At 30.1% G+C, this 20,174-nt stretch overlaps 1 protein-coding gene across 2 annotated transcripts; it reads right to left on the bottom strand.

The window, feature by feature from the left end:
• Window positions 1-641: 641 nt before the first annotated feature.
• Window positions 642-19,837, bottom strand: LOC123264273 (insulin-like receptor). 2 transcript variants are annotated; one of them, XM_044727481.1, is made up of 7 exons: window positions 19,435-19,837; window positions 8,692-9,678; window positions 7,321-7,744; window positions 6,437-6,590; window positions 5,783-5,963; window positions 4,419-4,578; window positions 642-3,994 (listed from the first exon to the last, which is right to left on the bottom strand). In XM_044727481.1, the coding sequence occupies exons 2-7, from the start codon at window positions 8,985-8,987 to the stop codon at window positions 923-925; spliced, it is 4,287 nt and encodes a 1,428-aa protein (XP_044583416.1). In that variant the 5' UTR covers window positions 8,988-9,678; window positions 19,435-19,837; the 3' UTR covers window positions 642-922. The 2 variants fall into 2 exon arrangements, with proteins under 2 accessions (XP_044583416.1, XP_044583417.1); XM_044727482.1 differs by lacking the exon at window positions 19,435-19,837 and adding an exon at window positions 17,026-17,503.
• Window positions 19,838-20,174: the final 337 nt, after the last annotated feature.

Genomic DNA, 20,174 nt, shown 5'->3' on the forward strand with positions numbered 1-20,174 from the left:
AAATTCATTGTTTTGCTCTAAATTGCCATTCAATTAAACGATTTTTTAAGTTTTAGTCTGGAAGTATTTATTGTAATATTCAAACTATTGATTTAGAAACAATATATTTAATGTAAAAAATGTATTTAATTTAATTAGGCTCAATCGTCGGTAAATAAATAGATGAAAAATAAATTTATAAAAATATTTTTAGCGTTTAATTGATAAGTTAAATAAATTATTTATGAATGTCAATAGTTTAAATATTAAAATAACATAACATAATTAATTGTCAAAATTTTTAAAATATTTTATATGTGTTTAAATTTAATTTCGGTTTAACAGCGTATACCAGCCATACTGAGTTTGCTTCACCAGAAATAATAATAATTATTTAATTATTACAGACGAATCGTATTTCGTCAGTTTTTTAAATTTTATCCTTAAAAAGACATAAATTAAAAAAATCTAACTATGTAAAACAATAGCTGGATAGGTTTATATAGTATATTGATCGTATACTCAAATATTTCATTTTAAAAACTATTATACAATATTTAAATACAGAAAAGCTCAAAAATATCTCCGATTAATTTTTCTTTTCATTGAAAACTATTGAAAATTTAAAAACGAATTATCCTAGTTAGAAAAAAAAAAAAAAAAAAAAAAAATTCAAAGTACGCAAATGGATTTTGATTTTAAAACGGTCGATTTAAAAAGCTTTTCTTTATCTATCCATGCATTTTTTGTTTTAACAACTATAATCGACTATTGTTGCCCTGAGAATATCGTTTGTACATATTGACACACACAAATTTATAAAATTAATTACTTACAAATAATAAAAATGTTTTTCGATTTTTTTTCGACGATGTTAATTAATTAATTAATAATAATAATGATAGTAATAATTTACAATTAAATGCCAGAAGAATAAGCTCTATCATCGATCGAGCGGTACATCTTCCATGGCAAGTACATTACCAAGATGCTGTAATCCGTTTTTTAATTTACGATTCCTGTTAGCCCCGGTTGTCATTGTTTGATCCAATAACGTAACGTTGTCCTCGCAATCTCTAACCCATCGTGCGGTAGACTCCTGGCCCCAATAAAATCGTATTTGCGCGGGATTATGGTAAGTTTTTTTTATCCCCGCATTGCGTAACGCAACACCCTCTTCAGAATGATAAAACGATTTTTCACAAAAGTCTTGGGCTAAGAAAGGCTCAAGTTCTGACACTATCTCGATAAAAGTTGGTCGTTCACTTGGACGCCACTTAAAGCACTTTTCCATCAACTTGAGAACTATTTCCGGGCAGTTACGTGGTATGGTAACGATACCCTTCCTTAAAACATGGCTCAGGACATCGTCATTCGAGAAACCTTGATAGGGCAGTTCGCCCATTGTAAGAATTTCATACAGTACAATACCAAATGACCAAACATCTGAGTCGGACGTAAATACACCGTCGGATAAATTTTCAGGCGCCATCCAACGAATGGGCAACAAGCCTTTTTGGCCAATCTTATAATAATCAGTCTCATAAATATCTCTAGCCATACCAAAGTCACCAATTTTACACACTAACCCTTTAGATACCATACAATTACGTGCCGCTAAATCACGATGAACAAATTTGTTAGCCTCTAAATAAGCCATACCATCAGCTATTTCACCAGCCATTCTTATAATACGTGGGACATCTAATATCAATATATCACGATTTTCGCGTAAATATGATTTTAAATCCCCTTTTTCCATCAGCTCCATAATAACATAAGGTGGCTCGTCTTCTGAAACAACACCCAATAATTTAACAATATGATAAGTTGAAAATTTTTTCATAACAGATGCTTCATTCAAAAATTCATTTTTATCATCTTCAGTATAATTTTTTTCAGTTATCGTTTTAATAGCGACATCTTGTACGCCGTTCAATTTACCACGAAAGACACGACCAAAATTACCGTAACCAAGGGGTCCACCAACAACGAGATTTTCTCGTGGTACTTCCCAATTGTCTTTAACATACTTTGTTTCAACATAATCCGGATTAACACTTGCTATCAAACGCGCTTGGAACTTTTTCTTCTGATATGATAAATAAAAATATCCAATAATAGCTATTACGATAACAAAAGATAATACTACAAGTATTATAACTATTGTAAGTTTATCGTTTTTAATATCAATCGAAAAATAATTTATTTGTGACCAATTACCACTACCAGCTAGTGATGTTGAGCGTAAACGGACACTATATCTGCCTGGTGTGAGATTCGTAAGTGTATAAGTACCACGTTTTTCACGATAGACACCTTCTGATATACATATTGTATTTTTTTTAGCATTCTGCACATTGAGATTCGTATACTCAATTATATATGATACAGTAATACCGTTTGGGTCATTAACAGTGTCCCAGGTTATCAAAACAATTGTATCATTTAATACACTTATTTTAATATTATCAACATCGTCCATACGTAACAATGCTTTAGTCCTTACATTAGTATACTGATTTGATGAACACAACCGTGTACCATTTTTAAGAGTGACACCACATGCTGTTACCGATATTGTGTAAAGTGAATAATGACGTAATTTTTTCAAACTATATGAACTAATATTGGCACTTACATTAAATACGAATGAATAGTACACGTCATTGTAAATGCGTGTTTTTTTATCATCAAGTATATCTATTTTAGTAGCTTCAACTGGAAAATTGACGCCCGAACTAAAATCGGATTTGTAATTATTGTTGACAACGTATTCATTAAAACGACAGTAATTTCTTTTATCTGGTGATGCATGAGTTAGCGTCACATTATTAGGGCAAAATATTTCAAAACTTTTAGATGCCGATTCTGTTGAAACAATACGATCTTTTCGGCAGCATGCAGGTACTCTGAGATCGATTAATGCTGGTTTCACAGTCACTTCTGGTATTTGTTGTTCTTCGATTTCATTTACCAACTCGTTGTTGCAATAATTACGGCTTAGTAAAAATTTACGGTCTTCTCGGCGTAAGTAGCCCCTTATGATGTAATTTAATATTGGACCATTAGGTTGTTCAGGCGGACTCCATTCAACGATTATTTCAGAAGTACTTTTGGCATAAGACTTAACGTCAAATGGTACTGATGGTATGTCAGGCTCAGTAGTGAAATACATTATTTCTGATTGTCCAGTTGGACTGCGAAAAGAATTTTTATCTCTTACTGCAAGTGTTTTAACGTAAGCAGCGTACTTAGTGTATGGTTTAAGATCAACTATCAATTTAGATATTTTAGTGTTTGGCGAATCTAATGACGGAATCTCAACGTCTAATACTTGCCAGTGTTTGTCACCACACGAATTACCTTCAAAAGTAACATTTTCATTATTTGTCTCGATGTAACTCAATAGATAGCCCAATAAACGTTGTCCTTCGCTTGGATTATAAATTTCCCATGCTAAATCTACAAAGTACGATCCTTTTTGTTTTATTGTTAAATTTATGTTTACAATATCGCATGCTACTTTTTCACCATTAGAATCTGGTTGGATTTCTATCTCCGTAAAATTTTTAATCCCTGCAGATTTAGCAAAAGATATTATTTTTGACATACATAGTCGCGGATTGTAGTGGAAAAATATCCGACCATTCAAAATTTTAACTGTTTGTGATTCCGGAAAGAGACTTGATAAATTTGGGTTATCGAGGACGACGACACTTGCTCTAGCCATGTCCACAAATTTACCGCCAATGACACGCAACTTTTTGAAAAATTCCAGTGAGACTATCGGAAACGAATGTGATATTTTCAGATAGCCTGTGATTTCTTCAACCAGGCCAAAGGCGTTAGTTAATTCTTCTACTATGTTTGGAATTTCATTTTGGATTTGAAACTCTAAATTACCGTCTATAAACGTCGTACCTTGATAACGTTGTAAATCGGATATATGTCGGATTAATCCGCTGAATCCTATTTTACGACATGTGCCATTACACGCTTCACATGTTGGAGACTAGAAATAATAAAAATATTATTAATTAGTTTTATATTATTATTAATTGTTAATTTTATCTTTATTATATTTTTATAATCAGCCACTTTAAGATAAATTTTTAGAAGCTTCAATCGTTTTAACACTTCAATGTTATCAATAGATTCCTAAATTATTTCTTTTTTTTTTAATTATTAATAAGATTTTAATTTTTTCACATGAATTTGTCGTTAGTCACGATAAAAATCATTAATCAACTAGACATAATCTTTACCAGAATGCTTTTAAAATGAGTAATAATATTATTCTCTAGCAATTTAATTTTAATTTAACTAATAACTTTAATAAAATTGTAAAAAATGATTATATATGGCTTATTGTGAAGTTTTGTATACTACAAACTACTTTTATAGCAACTATTCAGATAATGAAATTTCATAATTACGTTGTTTTGATCGAATCTTTCCTCGAAATTAAGTGGACAGTGATCCAAGCATAGGCCATTAAATGCACGCCATCGTTTACTATCTTCATCACTTTTACGAATATTATTCAAATTCGAACACTCCTGAGCTGTTATGCACCGTCGCGATGAATATGCATACCTGGTTCATTAAAAAAAAATTAATTATATTAAATATAGTTTAATATTTATAATCAAGGAAGAAACTCAATAAATGATTAATTGTTTCTTAGAATGAAAGTTACCATTTTTATTAAATTCAAACTAGTTTTTTTGATTATTCTGTTTAAATAAATTATTGTAAATTCAACTCGACCATTTTTTTTAATTCACTAACTTTTTGTTGTCTTAACAGCCGAGACCAGTGATTGCAGTTTCAATCGGCTTAGCGAAACGAATGGAAATTTTGAAAAAACGTTTTTAGAGATAATAGATAATTTAATAAACTATTTCACCACAAAGCATTTTTTTCAAAAATTTCATTCGTTTCGTGAAACCAATCGAAACTGCAATTGCTCTGCTGTTGGAAGTGTGACAGAGATAGTTCCGTTGAGCTCCGTGAGAGCAAAGCGAGAAAAAGATGGTCTCGCCTGTTAATTATACTACGTATGGAATTAAGAAATTTAATTGAACATAAAAAATTAAATTGATTACTTTGTATGCTTCAAAAACTAATATGTTATTAATACTCTATCAATATTGTCGGTATAAATTTTAAATTCTACGTCTACTTTAACTCATAAAATTTATTGAATATATTTTTCTTTAAGTATTAATATAAGACAAGAAACTTCCTCGAAAGTTATTCATTAGAAAACTATAACTTTCTTTAATGATTACAGAAATTTATAAAAGTCAGTAGATGTTCTTTGACACAATATTACAAATGTCGCATAATAATTTTTAAATTAATTCTTTTTCAATTGAATTTACAAATTTATCCGTAAGTTACATTATCGTAAATGATAATTTTTGGTCAACTAATTCTTCGAATTTAATAATCTTAAATCTGATAAAGATTAATCTATTTCGTATAAGTTTAATAATTTATTTATTTAATTCTTTTGTAATTATTTATTTATCAATGATAAGACATAGAATTTTCTTATTTTATTGATATTCTTTAATTAATTTTTTTCAGGTGCAATATATGTTTTTTTCACTAAGTAAAACTTTACGGTATTTTCTACTTTATATAAAATCAACAAATTGTAAGCAGCTAATGGAAAAAGTTATTTAGAAGATTAATTTAATAAAAGTTATCTTAAGAAAAAACTAAATTAAAAGAATAGCGATGATGTTTTTTATTTCAGTTAAAAGTAAAGAATAAATTCGAAAAAACTTACAAATGATTTGGACATTCTGAGACACATCGACCGCCATATCGATAATTTTTACAAACATAACAGTCTCTGTCTGTCGAACCAAAACAATCCGAAAGGCATTTTTCATGGCACTCGGGTTTCTTCGTTTTTTGACAAGAATTTTCATTCCAGCATAATTTACCAGGACATGACGAGCAATCAACTATACGTACATAATAATAATAATAATAATAATTAGTTAATTGAAAATATAAATACAAATGTAGATGAAAAAAAAATATCAGCAGCAGTTGATAGTACAGTTACGAGTATGTACTTTTATAAATATTTGAAAAATCTATAAACAAGTTGCTCTATAAATCATGTCATTATAACTATACTAGTATAACATTTGCACACGTGCAATAAAATCTGGCAAGGATGAAGTATGAAGTATTAAATAAACGGGTTTTAAGTGCATTTAAATCTATATAAGACTTGATCCCTTACAAGATGATCCTATTTTACGCTTCAGTTTTTCTTTTTTTTTTTTTTTTTTTTCAATTATTGTAAAGGATGTTTATCAGATATAAATAATAATCTTAGTCATTAGTATAATGCAATATGTTTAAGTACTTCGATTTATCATTACGACAAACTGATAATAATAACTGTTTAATACGGTTTTTTTTTTACCTCGGCAATCCCCTGGATTTTGATTATCTTTGATAACATTTTCTCCATTAACAACAATTTCATTCCAGTCAATAGTGTTTGCATAGCAAAGCGAAGGATTTTTTTCTATTCTGACAGCGCCTCTCAAAATCTTAGTCAACTTTGTTAAGCCAATCTGAAAAAAAAAAAAAAAATATTAATTTTAATTGTATTATTTTAGTTGTTGATGATTCAAGATTCGATTGAAAGATCCATGAATTGTTATTATAAGGTATTATTATTTCTGCGTATGTGAGTAAAAGATGATTTAGAGCCGGCTGTGATGATGAGTAAGGAATAAAAATTAAGATAGTCATTTAATTCGGTTAAGTAGTTAACGGTATTTGACCTGGCAGTTAACCGGTCAAGACCGATCAATTAGTTTTAAGACTCAAAATACGAGGATTTTGCGTGGGAATCGCCAACGATTGAGAGTGAGACTTGTAACTACAAAGATGAGACTGAAAGCGACTGAGTCAAGATTGATCGTACGTGATGTGAGTCACGATCGATCAATCGACCAGTTTTACTTTTATTCTCCAGTCGATCGGATGATTGATATCTAACGTCATATTCAAGATCGCTATTATTTGTCTACCACTTAAATTTATAATTGAATAAATATTTATTGGTATTAATGGCTTATAAATATTATATGGCTATTGAACTCAATTAAAGATTAATAATTTGATTTTGATTATTATGAAAATTTTATGTTCAATTTATAAATATTTATTTAATTAATTAAATAAATATAAGTGATATAAAACTTTGTGTTTTATTAATGAATGAAAAAAACTTTTAAATGACGCTAATCTAGATAAAATATGTTAGTGTCGTAAGTTCGGATAATAAATAATGATTACCTCTTCTAAGTTTGGTACTTCGTAGATCATAAATGAGTAATCTAGTATAAGTTTATCACCACGTATGACTTCTAAATTTGGAAACAAGTTTTGTAGTGAACGGAGATTACTTATACGATACAATAGCATATAACTTGTAATTTCTCGTAACTTTGGAAAACTAAGATCCTCAAAATCACTCTCTGTGTTATTGTCGATCAATACTATCTGAAGAAAACCTTCGATGACTTCGCAGTCTCTTAATATTTCGAAATTGCTAACACGATTTCGAATATCGATGCTTTGGCAAATACCATTGGCGATAGTAAAATTCTTCAATTTACGTGCTCTCATAGATGTTTTTTTGTCGACTTTCAATGTTTCGTTCGGTAGATTTGATTTTATAACTTGCTGTCCAATTTTACTTGAATTTCCATTATTAGAACTGCAATTAAGAACAAACATGTGATTAACAGTTATTATTATCATTAGTTATCATTATTATTATTGTGAGAAATTTTATTTGAAGTGACATTTAAAATACTATATTATTAGTTAACATTTGTTATTAAAATTTTCCGGCTGATAAAAACTAGTTTTACGTCACAGACTTAATTACCTACGTAAAAGAAAATAACAAATATTCAAAGATAAGTCAATTGTTATTAGGCTAGCAAATATTTTCATTTAAAATAGTTTTTAACGTCAGTATGATTACATTTGCTAGATTCATAATTGAATAATGAAAATTAGATAATCGTAGAAAAATTAAACAATTTTATGATTTTTTTGAATTTTTAGTTCTTAATTTTGTTAGAAAAAATTTTATCAAACAATGGCTAATTAAATTATAATTCATTTTATAAAAATAAGATTTAATTTTATATTATACTTAAATTTTTATGGTAAATTCATTTTTTGGTATTATTTAAATAATAAATAGAGATAAGGCAAATATTTTCCAAAAATTGCACTCATGGTAACTTAAAATTTTTCTAAGTGAATTTTTTTTTCTAACAATTCATTTATTTTAATATTCTCAGATTTATGTTAATTTCAGTATTAATTTTTTAGTAATTAATTTGACCTAATAAGCTACAAAATAGACGAATTGTATTATAAGCATTATAAAAATATCCTCACGATTATCGAATAATATACTTTGACAATTATTAAATAAAAAAATAATTCAAAATCAATACAATTACTAAAGGAATAAAACTTGATTTAACTAATTACTTTTTACTGTTGAAAGTACTCACGAAATATTTATTATTTGAATTGGATGCAAAGAAGACATAATAAACAAGATGATATATTTTAAATCTAATAATTGTTGATAGTAGACAATTGAAAAAAAAAAAAAGAGGATAATGATCATGAAAATTATACCTTGAAACAGCAATGGCACGATTGTTTCTATTAACCAAACTGTCAGTACCATCATCGTGATCATCATTAATAAAATGTTCGGTAACTTCATCACTGTAGACATAGGCTTTGTCATGTAGCTCCGGATCGTATTTTCCCTTAGAATTTTTATCACGATGCTTAGTATAATTTTTTAAAAATTTTTTGTTTGCTGATTTAATTTGAGATAGATGGTCATCCGCAATCGATGGAAGCACTAAGAAAAACACAATGCCAAGCGTTAATAACACCGGCAACAGCAGCTTCCGCGTCTTCATCTTGTCGCTTCATGGACACGATTTTCACTGATTTATTCTCACGTCCGCGGGTCTTATCGAAGATGTCACGATGCTATTGTCCCTTCTACCCAACACCACTTCTACTGATTCTGATTCAGATGTGGATGCTGTTACTTCTTTCTTATATTAGTCTCTCACTTGTCGATTGTTAGAATATTAAACAAGTAACAAGCCTAGAGAGTCGTAGCAGTGTTTTACGATTTCACTGTGTCATATATCTTTGTGATCGATTCTTCTTCCTCTGTTAGTTTTCGTACAGTTTTTTTTTTTTTTTTCCAATATCTAAATTATTTTATCTCACAATTAGCACTCACACGATCATAACGTCCGTATATTGATAATAATAGCAGTAAAGTCACGATTATAATCCCACCTGCTTGAGAAAAACACTATTGTACCCAATATAAACCGCATCTGTACTGGACACCAAAGACTAAAGTCCTTATGTCTTTTAATCGCTTCCAAACACATATGAGATACAATTTAAGGATTAAATTATTTTTTTTAATTTTATAATTGAAACTTTATTTTAAGTACTCCTAGAAAACAGTCTTTTCACTGGTGCTGCTGGGTGCGTTAATTTTATTTTTTAAAACAACTTTTTGTTGAATATGAAGAATTTCTTTGACTTCATCATTAACATAAGTCAATTGAAAATTCCAACCGCCACCTGATAAAATGAAAAAAATTACGTTAATATTTATATTATACTTAAATTATACACTTTTAAAAATACTTAAAGTTAATTTTTAATAATAATGATAATAATTTAGCTCACAAACTTCAAATTAAACATTAACATAATTATTTAGGTAAGTACTAAAGTACTTAAGTACTCAAATAAATCAATGTGTTTCTGAATCAATGTACTTTGAAAAATTATTATTATTATTATTATTATTATGTTATTAAATGCTCAGGGGGGTTGTCCCCGGAGTCCGATTCTCCGAGGGCCCAGCCTGAGCTCCATCCATTACTGCTGGACCACTCCGCACAACAAGGCGGTTAGTGATCACAGCAGGCCAAAGTCATTTTCCTAAGTAGACGGAGGGAACCTAGTATGACAGCCTTCTGCATCCTGACCGCCAAGAATTCAGCTTTTGATGAGCAAGCTGGAACCCTGGCAAGTGAGGATACAAAAGACTGTTTCATCCCTCCGAGGACGCCAACAATCAGGACGACGAGCTTGACACGGTAACCTGGGTAAAGTTTGCCAATTTCAAACAGGAGATCCTGATATATCTGTCTTTTGTGCTCTTCTTTGGCTGAGATGTTGTATTCAGCTGGGGCCGAGAACTCAATGACATAAATGTCACGAGTAGCCTTGTCGAAGAGCACAATATCAGGTTTGTTGTGATCTATCCGCCGAGTTGTTGCAAACGGCATGTTCCAATAAATTTTGCAACTGTCATTCTCAACAACCTGGGGAATATCTCCTGGCAGATAAGGCAGCACCGGTGTCACGTCAATACCGTAGCGGTGACGAAGATAGTAGTACAGTACTCTCAGGGCAGCATTGTGACGCTGGATGTATGCACCTCTCGCCAGCACTGGACATGCTGACAAAATGTGCATAAGCGTCTCCGGATGTTGTTTACACGCCCTGCAGGTCGTGTCCGGGAGCTGCACCTGGAGCACCTTGCTACGGTACTCTAGAGTGTTAATGACACCATCTTGGCAAGCAAATTACTATTATTATTATTATTATTATTATTATTATTATTATTATTATTATTATTATTATTATTATTATGATAAAATACATGTTACTTGATAGTATCACTATCATTAAAACGCAAGCGAAAGTTATTTAATAAAAAAACATAAATACAAGTGAAAGGTGTGTAATTTTATTTATTTTTTTATCTCTTTTTAATTCATATTCATAAAAGGTTTTTTTTCTCTTCAACTTCATTAAGTAACGGGCTGAGGCATGAAGTTGTGTAAGTCAGTGTGCAAAAAAAAGTATCAAAGAAACAGAAGTAGTAAACAAAAACAAAAAACATAAAGAAACAGAAGAAGCAAAATGAATAAGAGATCTTTTGGTAGTGCGGTTATTCAGATACGATTCTAAATTTTTACAATAAAAGAGAATATACGTATGTATATATGTGTGAAGCCAAATGGTGGGAATTTTACTACATTGGCTTCCGTTGACGTATCAGTTGCGAATCCGCCCATTCATAATTTCACGCGATAACAAGAATGACTAGTATGTGTTCATTCGTAGAGATTATTTGCTTTGCTTTGCTTTACTGATCTTTATTTTCCTATCATAAATACTATATATATTCTATAATAATGTAAATATACAACAATATCTCTTTCTATATGACCATTTTTTCTTTTTCTCTTTCACTCTTGACTCTATATTTATCGCCATTTCATTTCATTTATCTTTTACACTCTTACGAGGTTAACTTCTCTTCTCAATTTACTCGGATGACGCAGTTTGTATCCGAGGTAAACTTCTCAGCTTTTTTTTTTTAAAGCCGTATTTTCTTTGGTTGTTGATAATTGCAAATAAAATGACAACTAGGGAAATTATAAATTTTTTTTATTGGCTCATTAAGGTGCGATAATTTATCTCTCATTTAGTGTTTAAGGTGAATACACTTTTTATCACTTTTATTAAAGCCGACGTTCCGTTTAAAATATCAAGTATATGTTTTAGAAATATGTATATGGATATTTTACATTTAACTCGTAAGTATGTTAACTTTGTCTGGATATTAAATATTTCGAGAGTCCACGTCATGGTTTGAGATAGATAATAAAAAAAATCAAGACTTGGTTAAATATCACGACTGTTGAATTTATTGATTTATTGTTAATAACTAATAATTATAGATTGATGGTTGTTTAAATTTTTTTAAATAATAATAATAATGCTATTACTAAATGTAATGTTTCAAATTTCTTAATTTTAAAAAATTTTAATCATTAACTTTCCATTAATTTTAGTTATTTTATATCTTAAAGCTTGGATCTATCTTATATGAATGTTAAGTATAAATGATTTACGATGAATTTTATTTGCAAAAAGTTTAAAAGAAGAAAGAAATAAATTTTATAAACACAGATAAGTTATTACTCAAAATTCACGAATCTACCTATACTTAGTCACAAAAATGGAAAAATCAACATTATTAAAATTTTTTTTTAGACAATCGTATATTTTTTTTTTAAAGATTATTAAAAATAAAAAAATTTTTTTCTAGTTAAAAATTGTAAATTATTTTCTTTTTTATAGTAATAGAAAGTTAAAAAATCAACACCATTACATTTTTTTGATAGGATGTTGAAAATAGGATAACTTTTGAAAATTTGACATTATCAAAATAATTTTTTTTATTTTTTATTTATTCCATTAGGAAGTCCAACAGTTATAAAACCAATTATAGAACCAACACTCTTTTGTATTTAATTACTAGTGAAAAATATTTTTAATTTATGAATCTACAAAGCAGCGTTTTGATTAAATTTTTTTATGGTAAAAAATAAAAGATAAAGATGCGACTATAAACAATTGTCAAAAAAAATTTTTGTTAGAAATCGAAAAAATTAAGTATTACATAAAAAATTTCAATAACTGCAGTGATGATAATCATACCAACGAAAATATTTTAATTATAAACAATTACAGATTAAGATAAAAAATACAAATTATCGTTTGTAATGCACATAAATAAACTTTTTTGAAAATAATTTAAATATTTCTTTAGGACATAACAAATAACAGTAAAAATTGAAAAAAAAAACTTACTGCTGATTACGATATGGAATAAAAGTTATAATTAATGTTATAAATTATATTGAGAGCATACGAAACAGAGTGATTAAAATTAGAAAAGCTTCACATTGTAATGTAGACATTAAAAAGGAATTAAATAGATAAAACAAGTAAACATATATATGTAACGTAAGGAGGCGTTTATAAGACGTTGTGGAATGCGTCGAGTCACACTCAACAGTGTCACTGCGCCAGTAAAGATACTGAGCCAGTTACAATGATAATTATTATTATTTAAAGTAGTTTAATTCATAAAAAACAATCTGATTATGCGTTTGCATGTGTGCGCGCGCGTGTGTGTGTATATGTAAGTAAAACAAGACAGCAGAATAAAAACAGTCAAAACTACAAAGAATACAGAGATAGGATAGACCAGCGAACGAAAGCTAGTCTTTTTATCAAACGTGACAGAAGCGGGTAATCGACCGAATTGGATCGAGGCCTCATCTGTCTCATCTCTCTTTCATTCTTTATTTGCCTCCTTCTTAGTTGCTCTTATATTATTATACTACATTGACTGTTTTTTTTTTTTTCCCTTGCTGAGTTGTGCTCAGCTGGCCTTTGGGGAGTCCCGTACAGCCAATGTTTGTGGTGTACATTGACTGTTGATTAGTTAGTTTGTTAGTCACTACAGACGAATCACTAGTTGAAAACAACATTGGCGTCGTCGCGAGTATAGAATTGTATTCCCGATAGATTTATTGCTTCTATTCGCCACCAATATATAAGTACTCTTACGCAAGTTTACTATTACGGTGTTAATAAGCTATTATTTTTAAATTTACTTAATAGATCAACATATATAGAAGAAATAAATAAGGAAATAATCAATTAACTGTTAGGTTTATCAGATCTTTTGAACTGTTTCTTTACGATGACATTAATAATATTTTTAAATACTTTTAAAAATTATTTATAATGATTACACACATTATTTTAATAATTATATTTTTTTAAATGTTAGAATACTTTACTTAATAATTATCGCTTTAATTATTATGCCAACATAAAATTATTTAATAGATAAAACACTAATAAATTTTACACTGATTTGTTTGCGGGCTTGAAATGACGTAGCTCTGCTTTTAGATTGCGACAGACTACGCAAGTTGACGCACTTTTATATACATATAAATGTACCGACATATGTCGGAGATGAACAAAATAGTTGAGTTTTTCCTTGAGAATGAGAACTCTCTTCATTTTATAGCAATAGCTAAACCCTCGCATGACATCTAGTCACGAAATGTAATTGTCACACAGAAAGAAAAATTTACTTTTATGAAAAAAAATTTTTTTCTTAAATATTTTCTTGAGACAAGAAAATTTGTCCTTTAACGAAAAATTTTTTGAGCAAAAAAATGATATCATTTTGTAACAATGTATACATCATAAATTTTATACATGATATATGATATAGTATGTAATTGTTTTGTTTTTTTTTTTTTTTGAAAATTTGAAAAGCAGTTAACACACTACCACACTCAGGGCCGGACGGCCAGCCGAAAATAGTCAGAATGGCTTCCTAGTACCTCAATAGTGGAAATCCAATGAAAGCTCGGATTCTCAAAATATGATCGAATATTATACAATCGACTCTCTCAAAATGACCACTCTCAGAGTCTGCCCTGTCATGACAAAACGATGTATCTCGAAAATTATAGTTTCGAGAAAATAGCGCATAAAGTTTTCACAGAATTTGAGTATAATTTTGATAAATAAATGAAATTGTTATGACAAAACGCTGTAACTCGAAGAATGAAATGTTATATTAATTTCCAATGCAAAACAGATACGTTTTTTTTTTTCATTTCTTTTGTACGCACATTTAATCAATATTATTAGCATAATTAATTAGATTAGTAAAATTTTGATAATACCCTATCATTGAGTAACACTAAAATAGTATATTTCTTACCTAAGGCAGGAAAATAAGAAATGTCTCAGATTACATGTAATTGTTGACCGAGGCGAAGCCGAGGTCGACAAACATGTGATCTGAGGCTTTCTTATTTTCTGCCCGTGGTGAGAATACTATTTTTCTCCTCGACGGAGGCGAAAAGCGGCATTTTCGTTTAGCGCAGCGGGCGGAAAATTGACGCTTTCCGCCCGGAGGGGAGAAAAGCATTTTTTTTGCTCTCTGGGCGGAAAGTGGCAACTTTGGTCTCACTGCGCTAAACAAAGTTGCCGCTTTCCTCCTTCCTCGGACAAAATAGTATATTACACACCTAGGGAAGTAAAGTAAGAAATGTCTCAGATCACATGTAATTGTTGTCCGAGGCGAAGCCGAGGTCAACAAACATGTGATCTGAGGCTTTCTTATTTACTTCCCGTGGAGTGTATACTATTTTTTTGTCCGACGAAGGCGGAAAGCGGCAACTTTGTTTAGCGCAGCGGGACGAAAGTTGCCACTTTCCGCCCGGAGGGCAAAAATAGTATATTACACACCTAGGGAAGTAAAGTAAGAAATGTCTCAGATCACATGTAATTGTTGGCCGAGGCGAAGCCGAGGTCAACAAACATGTGATCTGAGGCTTTCTTATTTACTTCCCGAGGAGTGTATACTATTTTTTTGTCCGACGAAGGCGGAAAGCGGCAACTTAGTTTAGCGCAGCGGGACGAAAGTTGCCACTTTCCGCCCGGAGGGCAAAAAAAATATTATACAGCCCTTGGGAAGTAAAAAAGAAAACCTCAGATCACATGTTTGTTGACCTCGGCTTCGCCTCGGCCAACAATTACATGTGATCTGAGGCTTTTCTTATTTTCCTTCCCAAGGGGTGTAATATACTATTACTTGACCAAAAAAATTTTTTGAATCTGTTTGAAGAGCTGTTTTGGAGCAAAGCAAAAATTTTTTACTTTAACGAACAAACTGTTCTTTCTGTGTATAAATATAGAAGATTTCTTTGATAATTAAGAAAAAATAAAATTTTATTTTCATGTGCACACATAAATATCTAATACAATCTATAATTGAAAATGCAAAATTTTATTTTAGAAATAAAAAGTGAGAAAAAAATTAATTAATGATTACAAAATAGAGGTAAAAAGTATGAAATTAGAACTCTACAGGTTATAAAACATTTAATGCATCGAATAAATGTGATGAACCATTTTCTTGAGATGGAAGAAGAATAGGGTGTTCACGTTGATCATTAAAAAAGATTTCATCATGACTATGTTCTATTTGATGTAAAATATCAGAATCGGAAATATCTTCAAAGTTTGAAAGGAAATTTTAAATTATTTAAGTAAGAAATAATACTTTTTAAAAATAAATTGATTAACGCCAATTATTATACTGATAAAAAAAGTTAAAATTTTTGGTTTTAAATTTTTTCTCTTGAATCAAGTCAAGTTTTTTTTATCAGTGTAGTTACAATTAAAGCAGACTTTTCTAAAAAACTATATGACAAATCGATTTCAGATTAAATATATAAAACGAAAAGTATCAAAGTTAGAAAAAGTTTATTTCCGTAAAATAAAATTCTTTGGGTTGTTGATGTTAGAAACACGAAAATCCAGTGTATTTTATTAAGTAGATAGGTGATAGTATAATGTTTATGTATTGTGTTTTTTTCTGGTGTGCTTCGTAGTCGGTATCACAGAGAGACCTGGTATGCGTTTAAAGAGTGAGACAGAAAGAGAAAAAAGAGAGAGATAAGATGAATTAAGAGAATGCCAAGCATGAGAGCTGCTGTTGCTGTTGCTGCTGGATTGGTGATGCTCACTGTTATGTTGAGAAGAAGAAGAAGAAAAACATTGGACGCGTCCAACATTGTATCGTATTTAAGTTTCACATCATGTTTTTAATGGCCATTCGTGATCGATTCACGCTAAGACTTGGAATAATCCTTTTGTTTTGTTGAATTTTATGTACTAAATATTCAAGTTAATACAAACGTCCGTTTTCTTCTTGTTCTTATTTTAAAATTACAACCGTTATATTCACCTAAAATTAAAAACAGTAATCGATAGAGTAATGTACGTTCTTGTCGTGTAGTAATTATTTAAATTAAACAAAGTAAAATTTTTATTGTTCACGATTTCCGGTGGTAAATAAACTCGTAACTTGTAACCTTGATATCATGCGTTTAGAAATAAAATTACACACTAAAGTAATAAAACTTTTGATTGAATAATGAAAAAAATGTATGCCAAAAATCCTGTCCCATAAACCTCGTAATTTTCTTTGGAATATATGTATCTTTCTGGGCTACTTACATCATCGGTGGTATATTTTTCAAGTATAAAACTAACTAAACCAATACAATGTTAACTTTTCTGGCAGCACGCATGACGTGTGCTGGGAGAGCAGGTTGTCGTACAAGAAGACGAGAAGAACACGGTGGAATTTGGATTATTTTGAACTAACGACTGGCGTCCACCTCTAACTACGGGCCTACGGGGCTCGTGGCGCACATGCCAACAGAAACAGACTTTAACAGGGATTCCCCTGCTCTCTCTTTTTCTTAACTGTTCGTATTTTCTCTTTCGATGTGCACGTACATAAAAATTTATAATGGAGTGTCTACTTCCATACATACGCTTATAGTAGTAGAGGATAGAGTAAAGCAAGTTTTTAAAAGGACAGTGACAAACTTATTCCCGAATTCGATAGATAAAAAGAGAACGATTAAGAGAGAAAGGAATTGAAGAAAAGTAGTATATAGTAAAGGAATGACGTATATGATGAGAAGGTTCTTAACATCCCGATTATTTCAGACACGCTGGAGCTACTTATATACCATACCATATACGCACCGTCTTTTGGTCTTTTTCTTTAAATATTGAAAAAATAATATATTCCATTTCATCTACCGATTCATGGCCAGTGTGCACATGTGACGTACTACACACAACACACTACGATACTTTTTTTACGCTCACGTGTGAATTTATTTATGTGTATGCTTATATATATACATATATATTACTATACGTGCACACTGATATAAAAACTACAAGGGGAGCGCCACCGGAAAGGACGCGTGGGCCATCATGTGTATATGTGATGTATTTCAACAATACTTCTACCACATTAACACTGAGTATAAAATTTCCAACGGATTTGGGAGATGGAGCGGATATATTGTGTATTTACATGCTTAGAGCAAGAACGCGTGATTCGACATCAGAATATCAAGAAAAAGAAAAAGAATAAGAACTACATAAATAGTAACAATAATAATGGTGATGAAGATGAAAAGAAGCTAAGGATCTTCGTGTTTCAAGGAACATATATATTCTTTGTAGTTGTGAATACAAAGATTGATTCCATTTCGTAGGTATGTAGACTCTGGGTAAAATCTATATTCTATACATTTTATTTTATTCATCTTCATCTTATTTTTTTATTTTCTTTTTCATCGATCTTTTTATAATACACGCTGGGAGAAAGGCCGAAGAAGAAAAATCAAAGTTTTTGGTGCCGGGTTCAAGGATAAAGGAGAGTTCCATCGCAAAGAAAAAGAGGATAATTGTAAGTTACAATAACTACGAAGAGAGAAGCAAGACGGTAGACAGTGCGCCACTGAAAATAAAACGGTCTTACTCGTATTGCGTAGTATGCGCTTGAATGGATTACGTCACACAGCGGTCTCGGGTACTTGTTTACAAGGCGACTTCATCTTACATTTATATATACATATATATGTTGAATTTATTTTATATGTATATGCATGATATGAAAACCCGGTGATTACAAGATTTCTCAGAAGGTTTATTTTCATTTATCTTCTATTTTCTATGCTACTCTTCAGGTTATGAGTTATGACTGTGAGAAAAAGGTAATAAAATAATAAAAATTTACGGTAAACATGTTTCGTCATTAAAAAAATAATAATAATAGTGTTAATAAATATTTTTTAAAAGGTACTTTGGTGCTAGAGATTCAAAGAGGTTAGATAAGAGAATCGAAGTTCGACAAGGTTAGAAGCCATTTTAATTTACTTTTGTTATATATTTTATTATTTTTAATCCATGTATGCGTAGTAAGTAAATTAGTGTACATAATACACCAAGTATTGTAATATTAATAAATTGAGAATGATCAATCGACACTATTGGCCACGTGTGTATAACTAAATCAACTGGGCCAAAATAAAATGTGTTATATTGTTGTAAGTGTGAATAACTTTTTTGTGTGCGTGATATTAATATGTCTATACATATCAGTATAATAAATATACTGTATATAATATACATGATCCATGATGCTACTCGTAAACTAGTAATATCGAAATTTCCGAAACAGACGCCCTCGCTTTCATTTCCCAAAACGTACTATTTCATTTCTTTATAATTTTATTAATTTCACCCCTATTTTCTTCTACTTTTCCTTATATTTCTCGAGGATATTTTGTCTTATTTTATTGCGTATTGTACGCTCTATTCTCTACGACAACGATGCTAAATAAACATCTTATTATGGATCATATATATGTGTATGTATATTTTTTTTTTATTTTACTCCAATATTAATAACATAGTTATATTTAGATTGAAGATATATTTTTATGCAAATGAACACAACACGTACAATCACTAATTTTAAACACAATTATCACTTAAATTATATAAATATATATATGTATATATGTATATGTACAACACTTATGCCTTTGATCTTACCCTTATATATATTTCGAGTTTCGACAAACTACGTCACACTTAAATCACTAATTTACAGTCTTATTATTTATATTTATTAATAATAGTGATTGTGATATTTGTAATAAGTAAAATTAGTTGTAGTTATATAAAAAATTGTTTTTCACTGTATGTAAATACACAAAAATTAAACTTAACTGCGTAGATATAACAGACACATTTCGCGCAATAGAAGCAAACATTTACTGACTATTTCAACGATTCAGCGGCGACAAACGAGTCAGCTGGACTCGAGCATGAGCGTAGGATCAATGGGACCAGGAACGGGGAACGATCGCTGAAGAATTACAATGGTGATGGTAACGCTAATTTATTTGTACTGCATGTAGGTATTGTTAACTTGTATTTATATTTTTAAAATCTGTCCGAGCTAGACTGGATGAAAAGAGAAGTTATTAGGACAGGAGAAATTTCATTTTAATTGACCGCTGCAGGCCAATGATTTTGTCACAGATAAAAGGTAATTGGTTGGGTAATTAAATTGAATGTTATTTCATATACTGAATATGTGAGATAGAGACATGGAAAAAAAAGAAAATAGTTCAGGTTCAATGTTTAATTGTTATTTATTTTTTTTTTTCAAATTTTTAAGTCATTTTAAGTTATTTTTCTAAAAATTTACTGTAATTTTTTATCGCTTTATTTTAAATAATTTTTATACATTCAATTTTTTTCAATTTCCATACAAAGTTATTTTATTT

This window comes from Cotesia glomerata, linkage group LG4 (assembly GCF_020080835.1).
Source record: "Cotesia glomerata isolate CgM1 linkage group LG4, MPM_Cglom_v2.3, whole genome shotgun sequence".
Taxonomy (NCBI): domain Eukaryota; kingdom Metazoa; phylum Arthropoda; class Insecta; order Hymenoptera; family Braconidae; genus Cotesia; species Cotesia glomerata.